General features: G+C 40.8%; 1 protein-coding gene across 7 annotated transcripts in view; it reads left to right on the forward strand.

Moving 5' to 3' along the window:
• Positions 1–18300, forward strand: part of PTP4A2 (protein tyrosine phosphatase 4A2) — a 51690-nt gene that overhangs the window by 27741 nt on the left and 5649 nt on the right. For all 7 annotated transcript variants that reach the window (XM_087939540.1, XM_087939541.1, XM_026702701.2 and 4 more), the window contains 2 exons: positions 76–754; positions 5571–5663. In XM_087939540.1, coding sequence (XP_087795666.1) covers positions 659–754; positions 5571–5663 — 189 coding nt within the window. In that variant the 5' untranslated portion in view covers positions 76–658. The remainder of the gene's footprint in view (positions 1–75; positions 755–5570; positions 5664–18300) is intronic.

The following is an 18300-nucleotide window of genomic DNA, read 5'->3' on the forward strand; positions in this document are numbered from 1 at the left end:
CTTTCATACATGCATTCCTTAAAAATCTATGAATACTTCTCTGTAAGCCTAGATACTTTCTTCCTTGTCTTTTAGGTTTTCCATTTGAATCCAAGCCACACATTTATGGCGATTCTGAGCGTCAGGGCAGATTTCTGCCGGGCCCAACACAGCACCCTGGCCGAGAAGTGAGCTGGAGGCTGGGGTCCCTCGTGGGCTAACTCAACCTGGCCTTGAAGACTCAAGACCCTGAGAATAACCCTCAAATATATGGGGTTATCTTCTGCACATTGGAAACCTCTTCCTCTTAGTGACACTAGAGAAGCAAAGCCTGGCCGAACTCCCTTGGAGAGAAGATTTGTCCATACAATTTTCTTTGTGCCTCACCAGTGCCTAAATGTAATCAAGGCTGCCTATTTTTTGCATGTAGTAGAAACCTGCAAAATCTGAAGGAGTGCCACCTGCAGTGATTGAGGCTGGAAGTTGAATTTCAGCAGATGCTCAAGAAAACCAGTATTTCTTAAAGTGAAAAATTATTCTGAAGAACAAAACCAAGGAAATAAGGAAAGTTCTCACCTATCCCCACTTTAGTGGTCTTTGATGTTTTCTGCTGTGAAACATTGCACAATTTGATTTTTAATTTTTGTTAGCTCTCATATACTTTCGTCCCTTCGCCATTATGAACCGTCCTGCTCCAGTGGAGATTACTTATGAGACTATGCGCTTCCTGATTACCCACAACCCAACCAATGCAACCCTCACCAAATTCACAGAGGTAAGAGGGTTATCCATCTATGATGCATAAAGTTTGAAGCATTAGTAAAAGTATTGAGAGATGGAGAAATGGAAAGGAGGAAGAAAAAAGCATATCAAAAGAAAAAAAAAGTAATTTTATGTAGCCCATTCATAAAAATTCCTTTGCTGTTGGTTCATAGATTATCAAAAAGAATTCATTATTTTAAAAGTTCAGCCCCCACGAGTTCCTTACCAAAAAAAAAAAAAGCAGATAATTTGGAGCAGATAACAGCTATGATACACATAGCGATAACAAGAGTTCCTGCCATTGCAGTGCCCCCACAGTTACATGAACAAAATTCAGGCCCACCCGCTTTTACAACCGCTACTACCACCCCCTTTGCTGACTCTCATTGTCTTCCCCTGCCTCCCCTCTGCTGGGGTATGCCTCTTGGCCATGCACTGGTGGGTGATGGTATAGGAGGAGGGTGTGTGCACTGCATTACATTCCACTACTGTCTGGCTCCTGTTTTCTGGCAAGAAAATTCGCAGCTGGTAGTGCCAGCTGGGTGGCAGCAATTAAATAGATGGCCGAAAGGGCAGAGATAGGTAGATGGAGGTACATTGAAGTAGAGGCAGTCCCTTTCTTCCAATAATGCTTGGATCTCATTGAGTCCTCACTTAACCATGTGAGATTCGCTCAGCAGCAACTGGGATTGCTGGAGCCACCATTGCTAATCAGAGTAGTCAAATGAGGTTTTTGGTTAATGACTGTGTCACTTAGTGATGAACTTGCCAGTCCCAATTTAGATAGTTAAGTGAGGAGGGGTTGCACTTCACCAAATCTAGGTTAGTCACTTTAACTATTCAGTGGTAAAAATAAATGTCAAGTCTATTTCAGTTTTTAAAATAAAGGAACTGTATCATTCCTTTGACTTACTTTGAAGAGGCCATTATTGATCCTCCATAATTTGTCAGCGATTGACAGCTTACATAATAGAGGAGTACGATGAAAATACAAAGAAGGTTTTTCCCCTGTGTTTGGTGTGTTTAACACCTAAATACAGTCCCACTTTGCAAAACTGACTAATACGTCTTCCTGTTTTCTCCCATAGCCTTTATGTCAGATACTGCTCAGGATCCACAAAATTCTCTGAACTGGTAGACAAATCTGCAGATTAAAAATGTGTGATGGACATTTCATAAGATGGTTGCAAAATGTTAGAATGCACACATTACTAAGCAGCATTGACCCACTGCCATTTTATTGTTCTAAAAATGCTTTGAGCAACTCTAATGTTAGTTAAATTCCATAGTTCTACTTCTGCCTTAGGCACAAAAGCCAGCTGGATGACTTTGAGCCTACCAGTTTCTCAACCTTAAAAAACCACTTCTGAAAACGTTGCCAAGAAAGTTGCATAAATTTGTGTAATCACCAGTAATCGGGATTGAATTGATTGATACCTCCCCAAGAATCCCTTTTTGCTAATGGAGTCAAGAGGCTTCGTGGGGAATGCAGAACAAGCTTGAGCTGAATGTCTTGCATTGCAGTATGCTAATTTCTCTCTTTTTAATGATAAGATTTGCAATTAAAATGAAATGATTTGCTTACTCTAACAATTATTGCCATCAGAAAACAAGGCAGTATTTCAGACAAGTAAAGTTTGATGGCTGTTCAAACAAGGCAACCACACATTTCCATGTAAACAAAATTCGTAGAGCTGGTGGTGGTAGGTTAGTTTTGTTCTTCCTCATTGCCGGGCTCTTGTCTAGGTTGGGGACACTTAACATTTCTTACCTTTCTTCCGATTAAAAAAAAAGTCATTCTTAAATATTCTTTTAGGCTGTTGATAAAGCTTGCTTGTCTGTTTCCTTCTCTATAAATATAAACAATATAATGTTAAAGCAAAGCAGTTGTCTTGATAAAGTCACTGTAACCTGTGGGCTTCTGTTAAGAGAATTTGATGTTTCACTGTTATTTAAACAATTTTTGTCATCTGTTAAGAGTTTACTAAATGAAAAGCTGATGCCCTTGCTTCTGTGTATATGTCCTCTAAAATATAATTACCTAAAAACCAGTTTCTCCACTGTAGTCCCTAGTTTAGTGCAGATACCTGTAGGATTATTTTTACCATGACCAGAAAGCAGGAAATTATATTTCTTAAAGTGGTTTGTTAGTCATTAGGATGGTCTTGTCAATGAATTGATCTAATTCCCCTTGAAAATAGCCCGTTATTTTTCACGATAGTTACAAGAGCAGCCAGATTTCAGCACATATCACCAATTCCTAGTAGGGTAGAATCTCAGAAAAATATCCTGGAGCAATTAAGGGACCATCCCCACCCTGGAGTTCGTTTCTTCTCAAAAGTTTTTGAAAAACAGAAAAGAATCTAAACTACTTAAGATGCAAAAGAAATTAGTCTCTGTCTGGAAATGTTTAGACCAAAAATTATATATATGGGAATAATTATATGGAGCAAAATTTGTATTCCACATTACTTTCTCCCCAGCTTGGTTGTACATCTTCGTGTTTTATTGAGGGAGGATGAAGTCCAGAATAATCTGATTTTCCCCCCTATTTTTAGAGTTACCTTTACTTGACTATTTCTCCTAATAGGCAGAAATGAAGGGATACCACATTCCTGAGATTCAACAGCCTGTTGCTGCATTTGTAGTAAAACTAGAAACTTTTAGAGTGGTGCTTAAAAAAATGTGAATCCTGTTAAATTTTCAATATTTCATCATATATCTGACCTTAAATACTACCTATTCTCCAGGCAAATTAAATAAGTTCAAAATATTATACCTGATAATAATCAGGTGTTTCAATCAAAGGAATTATTCTTTCCCCTTTAAAAGAATTTACATTCCCAGGGGTTTCAATATTTTGCCACATGCAAACACATAGTTTTGGATTATTTTCCTCAATAATAAATACATGGACAAAGTTTTTATTCACTTGTTCAATTTGGATCACTTTATCTAGTTTTAGGACTTGTATGGGGAATCACTCACGTGATGATATAGTCCTCAACTGTGACTAGAGGTGGGATTCTACCGGTCGGACCGGTTCTATAGAACCGGCTGTTACAATTCTGCACAGTTCGGAGAACCGGCAAATCATGCCCCTGGCTGTCCCCTCCCTCTCCGCCCGCCCCTTCCCTCCCCACCCAGTCAGCCCTTACCGTGCATGCGCAACATTGTGTGCGTGCCTGACATTGCCGATTGCATTCTCCCCTGCCCAGTCACTCCTTAAGGTATTTCTTTTTTTTTCCCCCTTCCCGATGATCAGCTGTTCCAACGATCGGCTGTGCTGGGATCCCCCTCACTGTCTTTGCCCAGGAGGCTTCCCTAAGGCCCAGGAGGCAAAAAGGGGCGCGGGTGTGTGTGTGCTGCGCCCCCCTGGCACTTCATTTTTTTTTCCTTGTGCCTCAGGGAAGCCTTTTGGGAGCAAAACCGTACCCCTGGGAGGCTTCCCTGAGGCCCAGGAGGTCAAAAAATGGAGTGGGGGTGGGCTGTGCAGCACTCAACCCCCCCCCCCCCCACTCCGTTTTTTGCCTTTCTGAGCCCCGGGGAAGCTTTCTGGGAACAAAAACTCCCCTTCCCCAGGGGGCTTCCCTGAGTCCCAGAAGGCCAAAAAAAAAAAAAAAAAATGGAGGGTGTGCTGCAAAAAAGGAAAAGGAAGCTATGCCCACCCAGTCACATGGCCATGCCCATTTAGCCACGCCCACATAGCTGGTTGTTTCAAAATTTGAATCCCACCCCCGACTGTGACTGGTTGAAGTTGCAACAGATCTACCGAGGGGGGAGGGGTTACTTACAACTTTGATCACCTTTCCCTTCCCACATCGTGGGATTCCATTTTGAGTGCTTAGCAACTGGACTGCATTTATAATTGTTTGCAGGGTCCTGTGGTCACATGACTGCATTTTACGACGGTCTTGTCCAAATCCAGTATTTACGGTATTTTCAATTGTTCGCAAAACCATGCCCCCAAACGACTGCTTGTGGCTGCTTTATGACCGCAGTGCTTACTTACAACTGCTTACAAAAATAATGTCAGTGTAAGGACTAGCCTCTCCCCCCCCCCCTTCAAAATATAAGTATGAACTCTTGAAAACTTTGTATTTCAAAAGGAATCTTTTTATTGAAGAGGGCTAAAGCATGTCAAAATTCAGAGCAGGGTCTGGGGTCCCTCAGGCCATGCAACTAAGATAAAGAGAGTTGTGAAGATGTTATTATTCCAGCGGCTCTGAGAAAGCAGATAGGGAAAGGTTCCCCGGAGTTACCTTCCGGTGTTGCAATCTACATATGGCCCCTTCTCCCCTTACATCCCTCAAAGAGGTGAGATTTTTCCAGGCATCTGGGGCGCCAGGCAATGGTCATAAATCGTGTAAAAGGTTATATAAAGTCAACGTAAGAAATAGGATATTTAGGATACATGGTGAGGAAAAGAATTAAATATATCAAATCCAACCCACCCTTTTCTTCCATCGAAGAACGGCAGATACACGGATCTGACAGTCGACTTTACCTGCTTTATGAGGTCATAAGTTTTGACCATGATCTGCAGGCTCCATTTCAGTCGTAACTTGAGAACTACCTGGATTTATGCAGAAATATTGAAAATTCCAAAGGTTCACAGTTTTTAAATACTGCTGTTATAATATTACTCTTTTTATGCATTGTTGACACAGAGGCATCAAGACAGCCATCTTAGCTTGCAGCAAAAATACTTTTTGATAGGTTGCTATAAGATAACAGTTATTAATAAAGCTGCATGCCTCCAGAAGTGATACTTTTTGCCCCTTACTCCGAGAAATAAATTGGACATGTTTCCTGTTTGTTCACAAAAGGAGCTGAAGAAATATGGCGTGACCACCTTGGTGCGAGTTTGCGATGCTACCTATGATAAAGCACCTGTTGAAAAAGAAGGAATACAGGTTCTGGTGAGTATTTTTCAATCTTTGGGAAATACAATCATGAACAGAATGGGACTGACAATATGGCAATCTTTCCATTTCATAGCTAAATGTCTTTTATAATGCTGTGGAATGTTCCTGTACCTGTGTAAAATTGGTTTGGAATCTGGTCTGTAAAGCAGCTTGCATTTTTCTCCTTGTAGGTCTATGACCAGTCGAGGTTTTGACAGTTACTCATTTAGAGGAAGAAGCATTAGTAGTATCCTGTTCACATCAGAACAGACAAAAGATTTCAAATTGATCGGTTCAGCAGATACACAGAACTAAGTTCTTCTTAGATAGAGAAGTCACAGAGGAAATAGTCCCAGATGGTTAACTGCGTGTTTTCTGAGGGACCCATGATTATGATATGAATAAAGTATACCAGCATGTTGCTTTTTAGTATATTTTGATGTAAGTTGCAAACCAGTCCAAAGGTATTAATGAGAAAGTCAAATATTAAAACAGAATGTAATTTGTTTAACTGGCTGCTGACTGTTAAAGCAAACTATGGCTTAGTAAAGGAACATAGAGGATGACCATAACAGGGGGAAGATCCACTTTTTAGATAATGGGCAGATAAATATCACAAAGTCCAAAAAAAAATTGGGGGGTGGGCGGGGGGAGAGATCTGAAGGCATCTCAGACACACCCTGAATTCATATGAAGATAAAGAGTAGGAGAAGCTCATTCAGTCCTGTTAATATTCAGAAAACGGTACCTGTTCAGATATGTTACTTTAGTCAGTTTTAATGAGAGTAGTTTTACATACAAAGCTTCTTGGTTTACACCACAGTCACATGGCTGCCATGCCAGGATATCTGATTATAAACTATCCTGGTTATCTCTTAGTAATATTATGGGGATGAGAAACTGAGTCACCCTTGTGCCATCTGAGAAGAGGAAGGGGTGGGTTCTTAGTCTGATGGTTGCTCATAATCAGTAAATGCCTGGGTGAGTGATAAATGCTGGTGCTAGAAAGTAGCAGAGAGATCCAGCAAGACGCAGAGAAGGATGACTAAGCCTTCCCTCGTGCATTTGTAGAGTTCCAGAACCTTGGATTATTCTTAAACATTGGTGTGGTTGTTTAATCTCTCTCGCACAAACAAATGTAAACTGGTAATACAGAAATTATAAAACATAACAAATCAGCAAAATAGTATTTTATCAACAATAAATTGAAGCAAAATTCATTTCAACAGATCAGTATCTCTGTGTGTGGGGGGGGAAGGCTGTTTTCAGCATAGTAAAAGGAAAATATAAAAATCTCAATTCTTCTAATATGGAGAAGGATTCCCAGAATCTCTCTTCTCCCTTTGTCAGAGGGATTTCTTTGCACAGCATGAGACTCCAGAATTCTGACTAAGGATTTGTTGGGATCGTTCATATCGGTGCAAGCAGTCTGAGGGCTGCTGCGTGGCATCCTCTGTGTATACAGGTAGTCCTCAGATAATGTCTGTTGAATGTCCATTGCTACGTAATGCGGTTGGGAAGCGTGACAATCATGTGATCGAATTGCTTAGCAGCAGCAACCTTGTTGCCATTATTAGCTAAATCCAACACAGTCATTAGGAGAGGAACAGGTAATCCTTGCTTAACAACCAGCCATTTAATAACCATTTGAATTATGGCCTGTGAAGCACGTCTGATTTGTTGCAAAATGCCCTCCCCAGTAGCGTGATCCCTGTCTTGCTTAACCACAGCCATTGAAATTCTGTCTCAATTGTGGTTATAAATTGAGGTACTAATACTCATCCCAGTAGAGTCTAATAGTCATCCCTCTAATAGTCATCCCAGCTCCAAGACCCAGTAAGGTAAGGGACCGCTTCCTTTTGAACTCCCCCCAGCTGTGCCCTCTTGGCTACCTGCCTATATTCTCTTGCCAGCTGTTCTGCACTCATCAGTACATACTACTACAGTACTGGCCAGGGCCTTTCCCATTGCCTTCTTTTGCACTGATGCAGCCAGGCAGGGCTTGCTTTCATGTGCTGCGGTTGTTTTGCATAAGAAGGCCCTAGATGGGACATGAATGGAGGCCCTGGACAGCTCACATGAGAAGCCCTGGCTGGACCAGCACGAAAGAAGGTGGTGCAAAGAAGATCCCAGCTACACAATAGCAGAGCATGATGTGAGCAGGGCTGGGTGGCAGAAACAGCAGCGGGTGGTAGCAGGTCAGTGGATGGCCAGAAGGCAGCTGTAAATGTGAGTGGCCCTGAATTTTGTTCCTTTGGCATTGCATTGGCCAGAACTTCAAGGACTGGTCTTTTAGTCCCTTCATACAGGGCTGCTTGAATGGACGCTAAGCAAGGATTATCTGTCATTAAATTGAGCCAAGGAAGCTATGTATTTTTTAAAAACTCGCCAAAATCCCTGGACTCTTGCTGTTTTAGAAACAAGAATCTTAAAAATAAACTGATTTCTGAGAGTTGCTTCTTTTAAAAAAAGAGAGAACAGCAAACCATAGAAAAACAATGGGAAACCAGTTGAAAAAAATACTTAAGAAACTCTGGTGAGGAAATTCACTGCTTTGGTTAACTCCTCCCTCTGGCAGGAGGGATAAAATGGGAATAATTGAGCTGCAGGACCCCGATTTCATTTCCTATTTATGTTTAAATTTCTTATAGTGTCGATTAGATATCGAACGTTAAGATTTCTGAATGCATGTTAAAAGTAAAAACAAGCCCTATATTTCAATAAATGCAACTTTCTAAGGTGAAGTATGTATAGCTGTAATAACTTAAATGCAATAAAAATTCAGGGAGTCAACTTCTCAAATTGTATTTTTGTTTTATTTAAAATAAAATAGCATAAAATAGGGATGTGGCTAAAACATATTATTATGATATTCTGATTTCAGTTCATATTCATTGATCAATCATCATGAACCTAAAAGTTAATAAAAGATTTTGGATAACTTCGACAAATCTAAATTTAGATCCATTTTGAGATCAAAGCTAAGATTTCGTGGAAAAGTATGGATAAAAAAGTATTGGGACTTGGATCCTGCCTTGGCTTCAATATTTTCAAATAAGAAAATCTTACTTTTATAAATATCACTACAATTATTAACATCAATATTTGGGACAATTAATATATAAAGAAAAAGGGTTTCTTGACTAGAAATTATGAAAATCATGAAAAACAACAAATTACTATGAAAAGATCTTGGAATTCCTGTGCCTGTTCAGAAAATCATATTTAACAAATGCTTTAAGGTGGGAGGATTAAATAAGATATCTTTAAAAAAATGAGTACTGATTTTTCCGAATGAAAATTCAGGGCCCTCTGGTCTTAATAGCTATTCTAATTTATTCAAGGCCAAAGCGAAGTCTTTGTAAGGGTGGAAGTAAAGACATTTTCAAGAAGCTCAACTCAGTAGGCTTCTTGTCAGCATGACCAAAGTGAGCGGCTGTTGCTTTCTCCCAATATTATTTTTGGATCTTCCATATTTCTAGGAATTTCCAGCCCTGGAATTCCTAGAAGTTGCCCATCCCAAATTCTTTTTGGAGCTGACTCTGCTTTGATTTCTGCCTTAGCTAAAGTGGACTAGGAACGTGCCATCTTTGAGCCTAATGTCAGTACACATGCCTTACATTTTTAATGTCAGCATTAAATATCAGGACCTCAGAAGAGTTTTTAATATTCAATATAAAATATTTAATATTCAATATAAAATAATATTTAATATAAAATCCCTCTCCCCAAGTAAGAAAAAAAATCTCCAATAAGGATAAAATTTGGAGAACCAGAAGGAAACAGTTATGCATCAAAAAGTAGAGCTAATTGCAAATTAGAATTAGGTTTTAAATTGTTATTATGGATTGATCCATGTTGCATTCTTTATTTCCTTAGTCTACAGAATCCATGAGATCTCCCCCCTTGCCCCATTTTCTTCTGTTGTTTTCAGTTCACAGTTTATTTCAGGTTCTTTATTTACAGAATAAATAATTTGTATCTTGTTCTGAAGCAAACATTCTTATTATGACCACCTTCTAAGACACCCAGCATCCAGACAAAATGCCACCTTTGGTTAAGTTTCCACCAATTTTTCTTCTAATTTCCTTATAACTGTAGCCTTGTTCACTTAATAATACTATTTTACATCGCTTTCTGGGTGACCAGTCACCTCTTTGCACCATTACTTTAATTTTATTACATTTTACAAGCTCACTAAATGAAAGAACACAAAAAGACCCAACCAACTTGATAGCGATCACATAACACACTGACAAATGTCCTCTCAGCTTCAATACATGACATCAATAAAGGAATCCTACTGTGATCTGATTCGTTCATTGCCAAAACAAGATGACACCTGATTGGCTCTCTAAACACTCATGCTCATTGCCTACAAGCAGATGAAGGGAAGCTATCTGGTATCAACCTAAGCAAGTTGTGCTTCCTTTTTCTGGTTATTTGGCTATAACTTTTCATAGAATACAGATAATTGAACAAATTTCATTGCATTGATTAAATTATCTTTCCATTGATATATAATTTTATGGTACCACTCAAACAAAAGTGGTGTTATTAGCCATTAAGCCTCAAAAATACACTTTTCCTAAAAGGGTTTCCACAATTTTGGCCACCACTGTACTAATAATTACATTTGAAAGGCTGTTACATGGAAGAGGAGGTCAATTTATTTGTCAAAGCACCTGAGGGCAGGACAAAAAACAATGGATGGACAGCTTGTCAGAGGAAAATCCAATCTGGAACTAAGAAGAAACGTCCTGATAGTGAGAACAATACATCAGTGGAATGCATCAGCTTGTCTCCCAAAGTTGTGGGTGCTCTTGTCACTTGAAGGTTTTCATGAAAAAAAATTTGAACCATTTGTCTGCAATAGTATAGGAACTCCCGCCCTGGGCAGAGTTGGTCTGAAAGACCTCCATGGTTCCTCCCAGGCGTATGGTTCACTGCTAAGAGAATTTTGATTTAAGAATCGTCACATTCTCTCTTCCCCTCTCCTCCTGGTTGGTTCAGTTATTTGGTCCTAAAAGAGACTTCACATATTTTATTACCACTTTTCAGAAATAGAGCTGAATAGTTACCAGATTGAGGTGGGGTGGGGCGGGGGGAAATGTACCCAGTGAATTCTAGAGTACTTGTAGGCCAGGGAAGGATTTCAAGTAGAAAACCAACAGACGACCTTGGCCTTGCTGCTACCTCCCACTTTCTTAATGGGTAATTTAAAGCAATTTAAAAATTACAGTTCAAAGATACCCTTGTAATATTGGAGATTTGTTTGAGAATAAGATGGGTCCAAGGTGCTTATAGAACAATTCACTGATCTTGCCTTGGCAGATTACATTTAATTCCACTGACCTCTTTTATAATGTTAGTAAACAACAAGCCCTCATAAGGATGTCACTCCATAAAGGAAAAGAGAAGGGGATGGTCATGGGATTTTATTGAGATTACTCCGTGGCAGTTGTTGAAACATCACAAGTTCATGTGTTGGCTTCCAAGAATAGCTTGTGCTTGAAAAGCAGGCATGATTAAAGATAACAAAATTCTTTTCTAAGAATGGTTTCATTAGAAGGTGCCACAGAGAAGTAACACTGCCTGGAACACAACATAATTTGACTCTGGTGGTTGTAGATGAGTTGAGTATGTTTGTAAATTATATTTAGCAAGCTTTGAGCAGTATGTGAGCCTAATTATTTGCCTGAAAGATAGGAACCAATTTGCAGGGTTGTATTCATATATACATTGTGTCCCTGAAGAGCTAAATGTCAGCCTTCAAGATATTCTTCCTTTGCTTTGCATCTTTCGGCTGTCATAAGTAACGGAGGAGGCAGGGGAATGGTTACGGGAAGTGAGCTGGAGGTGTTACAAAACAGAACTATATAAGTTGGGGCGGGGGGAGGTTCTTGCTTAGGCTTCTATGCTATACACAACTGCAACTCTTTATCAAAATATGTCAGGGTCAACGGACAGAGGCCTCATCACCACCTGGAGATGCCCACATAATGATATACACAACTTTTAATTGGATGACCCAATTGAACTATTGGGGGTGGGAACATTGCCGTCACTTTGTATATGTGATTTACGCGCTCATTTTCTCAGATTCAGAATTCTTTTGTTGCTACCATTTGATTTCCAGTAAAAGATATCTTTTCTCTAATTAACGGAGTCTAAGTATTTCTTTCTTGGATTTTGAAAGGAGCACCATCTGACACTAATGTGCAACAGGAATAAATGTGTTGGTCTAGCTTAGAGGTCCCCAAACTTGGCAACTTTAAAGACTTGTAGACTTCAACTCCCAGAATTCTCCAGCTGGCTGGAGAATTCTGGGAGTTGAAGTCCACAAGCCTTAAAGTTGCCAAGTTTGGGGACCCCTGGTCTAGCTTCTCTTTCCTGGAAGCTCCTTTGATATCTTTGGAGCAGATTTACATTCTCTGTCTAACCTATTTCTTTGGGGCTGTGTGGAAAATGGGAAGAGGGAACACCATATATGGTTCTTTGAGTTCCTGAAGTAAAGTCAGGATATAAATCTAACACACAAATATGTTTTAGAACTGTTCATCCTGACTTAGAATCTGTTCCCTAACATGTCAAAGAGGGAATAATAACTGCCAGTTCATGGCTTTTTGGGAAGAAAAACAAACATGAAACAAATTTAGCAAGCTATAAATATATTCCTAGTAGCAATGAATGCAGCACTTGTCCTTTTGGTCTCCTTCAGAATTGAAGGGTGCACTTTATGAGTCTTGCAACTTAGTCAGCTTCCATTGCTGCTTAAAAGACATCTCAATTCCTGTCTCACGACAATAACTTATCAGTGGCAGCTTCAATTTCAGTAGCTCTGCCCTGTACCTCTTTTCATGGGTAGGAAGTCTCTCTGGTGCATGGCATCCATTCTGATAAGGCCCTGCAGGGAAGGCCTTGCATAGCTGTTAACTTGAGAAATAAAAGGGCTTTTGAGTTCTAAACAGATGTTGATTCGCTGAGGTGCTTGAATTAACTTCCAGTAATAGTGTGTGGGAGCTTCTTGCCAATAATGTTGTTCTCATGAGTGTTTACAACACGATGTCCTTATGAAATAAACTCTATCGGACTTAATACAGCAAGGATGCCTGCATTGAGGTTGCTGCTTTTTCCTTTGATATCTCCATGGACTTCTGTTCATGGTGCAGGCTGTGTAGGTCTCTCTGCCCTATTTGCTGTCACAATTTTACTATCCTAGCTTGTTGAGTTTCTTTCCTTTGGCCCACTCCTGCGCATCTTTTGCAGTTTCTGGACAAAAATGCAGAAATGTGACACTAAAATTTTTAATTGGAAATTAAAATGTTAAAAATTAGTAGCTGTTTCGTTGGTGGCACAGTGTACTAAGGGCGATTATCTCTGGTATGGTGATAATTATTCAGTTAATTTTGGGGATCTAGTTAAGTAAATATGGGTTGATTGAAATACAGATTGTACCCAGTAGTGGTATGCAACCGGATTGGACTGGTATGGTAAAAAAAGCTACTGGTACGGCCAAACCGGTTCCTCTGACGATCAGCTGAGAGGATAAAAGAAGCGACAAGCGCCATGGGTTGGGTGGAAGGGTCACTCCTAGCTTTTCGTTTCTTTATCCTCTCACCTGATTGGTGTGTTGGGGGTGCGCACGCCTGCGCGCAATCACCCACTAAACTGGTAGTGACCAAGGTAGGAACCCACTACTGACTGTATCTTTTTCAGAATATAAAAAAGGGACAAAAATACTAAAAAAATCTGACTCTGGTCTTGTCGACAAAAAAAAAAATAAAAATGCTTGAAACTGTTTTCCTGAAAATTAAACCAGATCTTCTTTCTGGCCATCTTCCCTGGCTGCTGTCTTTACTGAGTGGATGGGGATCTTTGGAATCAGGTGCTTAGTGAGGAGGAAGAGCAGTAGGAAGATTTGCCTTGGGTTTGACGAATGTCATCTGGACTGGCCGAGGTATTAGTTCAGTATGTCCAGATGTTCAGAGTGTCCAGGTGCTTGTAGATTCTGGGAAGACCTTCAGATGCCACCAGTCTCCATTGAGAGCCAATGGTTTCTGATATCCCTGCATGTGTTTTGACAAGATGGGATTTGTGGCTTATTTTTTAGGGGCTTGTTTTTGTATTATCAATAACACAAGCTGCAGAGCTATCTGTTCTGCAGATTTGATAAAACTTTGAACTTGGGAACTAGTGCCACTATTTGCTCTCTCTTTCCAGGCCGCTCCCTTTTCCTTCAGTGCTATATGCTCGATTAAACCTGAATGCTGCTATTAATTTATGGACGTTGACAATTCTGACCCATCCTTCGCTTCCAGACCTTATGCTCTTAGAATAGTTGGTTGCATCCGCACGAGAAGTTTGTAGTTTGTGTTTTGTGCGTGGATCAGAAAATAACAAATTTAACAGTGTGAGGGATAGAGGCACTACCTGACTAAATGTTGTGGCATTGCCTTTAAAGTATATCACTCTTTACCTTTACTTAAGTAGTTCAAGACATCTCGTGGGCTATTCCTGTGCTACATCTCAAGTGAAGCTAAGAGGAAGTGACTGACCAAGGATGCCTAATGGCTGAGTGGAATTCTGATTTCCTGCTTTTAATCTATTCCTACTTCATTACACGGGCCGCTTTCTCGATTGAGATACAAGTAGACCCTGGGTTCCTTTGACAGCATGGTAATCCCCTGGTTTGGATGAGAGGACTCTTGGGATATGTTTTGGATTGGTAATATTTTAACCTTAGTTGCTTAATAATACAATCAGCTAAAATAAAGAATGTAATTCAGTTAAAATGTTACACAAATCATACTGTGTTTCTTTTTTCTTTGGGCTGAATAGGCTTCTGAGCTACAGTATGCCATTCCTTGTTGGAAATGAAATAAATTTGAACTAATTTAAATTAATGGACTTGATTAAACACGAGGCTATTTTAAAGATACTGTATTCAATTGTTCTTGTTGGTCAAGAAGTAATTAATTCAGGTATGCAGTTCCTATTAAATTAGGCTGGAGGCTTCAACACATTATCTTCTCCATTGACTAAATTGGTTTCAAAGACTTCTGACGTCTGGAAGGATTAGTCTCTCTCTTATTTGTACTGTTTCTTCATTTGCAGAACTGGAACAAAAATAATCCTTTCTCTTTTCCAGCGACAAAAACTCCGGCGAATGTCCCGTTTATCTCTAGCCAAGCCTTTTCTTTAGCCTTCTGGTTCTGTACATTCTTTTCCATTTCTAATATTCCATTACCCAAAGCCATTTAATTTTAATTGCCTTTCCTTTAAATCTCCAAATTGGCTTGCTGTTCATTCCAGATTATATTATGCAATCTTGTCCTTCAAAGATCTTCATTATCCTTCCTTCTTCGTATCTCTTCAAAGATCTTCATTATCCTTCCTTTTTCATATCTTGATGCTTTCCTGTCTGCAACTTTCATTCCTTCAACTCCATCAATTGAAAGTCATCTCTCTTGGGGACTTCATCCTTTCTCCATTGCTTCTTGGAACTCCTGAAGCCATTTTGTTCCCACTAGCTCCCTACTCAAAACTAATTTTTCCTGGGATCCTCTTGATGTAATTCAACCTAAGCACATCCCAGTTTACTTTTGCATCCATTTCCCCTCCTATGTCATATCTTAAGTTGTAACACTGGGACAAATCTGCCTGCCCAGCGAGAGAAAGCTCTGTTATTGGCTGCAGAGGCCTTTCTTGAAGGGCCTCTGACAGAGAAACAGAGGCTGGGGATGACGCGCGCAAGCCACGGTGAGCGGCTGCAGAAGTGGGTGTTGGGATGTGCGACGTCTGGCTGCAACTATGTGAAGGTAAGCAGCTCAATCTGCCCCCTATCCCCACCTTTGCTGGATTTTTACCCATGTGCCTCGCTCCACCCCATGCAACCAGGTAGAAGAGAGTGGGTGTGGTCTTAACTAGGGCTTATTGGGTGGGGGAGGGCCTATATTGGGTACCCTTCTTAAAAAATCAAGCTGGGGCTTACTTTCAGAGTAGATCGTATTTTCGGGAAAACACGGTGTGTATAAATAAAATAGGTAGGTAGGTAGATACTGTGTTTCTCCAAAAAGACGAGCCCCTTTGAAAAAAAGCCACATCACATTTTTGAGCACATGCGATCAAATTAAGCCTCACCCACAAAATTAGCCCTAATTACGACCTCAGGGTGCAGGGGGTGGGACGAGGCACACAGGTAAAAAATAAGCTGGGATGGGGACGGGGATGGTGGAGCTGCCCCACTTACAGCCAGCTGCCTGCAATTTGGCAGATCGAATCCACCAGGCACAAGGTTGACTTAGCCTTCCATCCTTCTGAGGTGGGTAAAATGAGGACCCAGATTGTTGGGAGCAAGAGGGCTGACTCTATAAACCACTTAAAACACTGTGAAGCGGCGTACAAGTCTAAGTGCTGTTGCTATTACCAGACCTGCCTTGCCTTCTCCTGCAGCCGCTTGCTACCACTTGCACGCATCACCTTGGCCTCTGTTTTGCCTTTAGATGCCTTCCGGAAAGCCCTCTGTTATTGACTGCAGACATATAAACTCTGTGTGTGCATGCGTGATTAAACTCCACTCATATTTAATACTTTTTTGTTTCTGGGATATAAAAAAAAAATTAGTAAGCAATACCAGACCACATCCAAATTTTCTGGGGCCTCACATGTTACATAGGTATGAATTAGGAGTCCGCTTGTTTCCTCTTCCCAGCGTGTGTGCCTCGTGCCTCCTGTTCTAAGTTGTTCCCATTAATTTGCAAATGGGATTTGATGGAAGCCTTGAAGATATGGGGGTGTTGACTTTGTTCTGCCTGCTTGGAAGAAAGTTGGTGCCATTCCCCCTTTTCTTCAGCCTAGATGGACTTCACATGTATTTGTTTATGTCCAGCCATTATTATTTTATAAATAAGACAGTGAAAACACATACCGTCTATCACAGAAGTGAGTACACCCCCCTCACATTTTGTAAATATTTAAGTATATCTTTTCATGTGACAACACTGAAGAAATGACCCTTGACTGTAATGTAAAGTAGTAAGTATACAGCTTGTATAACAGTGTAAATGTGCTGTCCCCTCAAAATAACGCAACACACAGCCATTAATGTCTAAGCCCCTGGCCACAAAGTGAGTACACCCCATGTCATAATGTCCAATTGGGGCCCAAAGTGCCCATATTTTGTTTGGCCACCATTATTTTCCAGCCCTGCCTTAACCCTCTTGGGCATAGAGTTCACAAGAGCTTCACAGGTTGCCACTGAAGTCCTCTTCCACTCCTCCACGATGACATCATGGAGCTGGTGGATGTTAGAGACCTTGCGCACCTTCCACCTTCTGTTTCAGGATGCCCCACAGATGCTCAATAGGGTTTAGGTCTGGAGATATGCTTAGCCAATCCATCACCTTTGCCCTTAGCTTCTTTAGCAAGGCAGTGGTCATTTTGGAAGTGTGTTTGGGGTCGTTACCATGTTGGAATATTGCCCTGGGGCCCAGTCTTGGAAGGGAGGGGATCATGCTCTGCTTCAGTATGTTGGCATTCATGGTTCCCTCAATGAACTGTAGCTCCCCAGTGCCGGAAGCACTCAGGCAGCCCCAGACCATGACATTCCCACCACCATGCTTGATTGTAGGTAAGACACACTTGTCTTTGTACTCCCCACCTGGTTGCTGCCACACACGCTTGACACCATTTGAACCAAATAAGTTTATCTTGGTCTCATCGGACCACAGGATATGGTTCCAGAAATCCATGTCCTTAAGTCTGCTTGTCTGCAGCAAACCGTTTGCGGGCTTTCTTGTGCATCCTCTTTAGAAGAGGCTCCCTTCTGGGACCACAGCCCTGCAGACCAATTTGATGCAGCATGCTGCATATGGTCTGAGCACTGACAGGCTGACCCCCATCCCTTCAACCTCTGCAGCAATGCTGGCAGCACTCGTACGTCTATTTCCCAAAGCCAATCTCTGGTATGATGCTGAGCACGGGCACTCAACTTCTTTGGTCGATCATGGCGAGGCCTGTTCCGAGTAGAACCTGTCCTGTTAAACCGCTGTATGGTCTTGGCCACCGTACTGCAGCTCAGTTTCAGGATCTTGGCAATTTTCTTATAGCCAAGGCCATCTTTATGAAGAGCAACAATTCATTTTTTAAGATCCTCGGAGAGTTAATTTCCACGAGGTGCCATGTTGAACTTCAGTGACCAGTATGATAGAGTGAGAGCGATAACACCTATTAATGGCTGCGTATTGCGTCATTTTGAGGGGACAGCACATTTACACTATTACACAAGCTGTATACTCACTATTTTACATTGTAGCCGTGTCATTTCTTCAGTGTTGTCACATGAAAAGATATATTTAAATATTTACAAAATGTGAGGCCATATACTCACTTCTGTGGTACACTATAATACTCATTCCTCCTCTTATTTTTCCCATGACAACAATGTTCTGAAATGAATTGGGATGAAGTCACCCAGCAGGATTTTATGCCTTAAGCCAGACTAGAAGTCACTGCCTTCTGGTGTTTCAAAGGTGCAACTGGACTTTGTTTTTTCCATTTCACTTCTCATTCAAGAAACTTATTCAGTTCTGAGTGGATAGTGATGGCAGGGGATGGAAGTATATATATTCCTTTAGTCAGTGTTTGCAGC

This window comes from Pseudonaja textilis, chromosome 10 (genome assembly GCF_049901715.1).
Source record: "Pseudonaja textilis isolate UNSWEBS1 chromosome 10, rPseTex1.2, whole genome shotgun sequence".
NCBI lineage: Eukaryota > Metazoa > Chordata > Lepidosauria > Squamata > Elapidae > Pseudonaja > Pseudonaja textilis.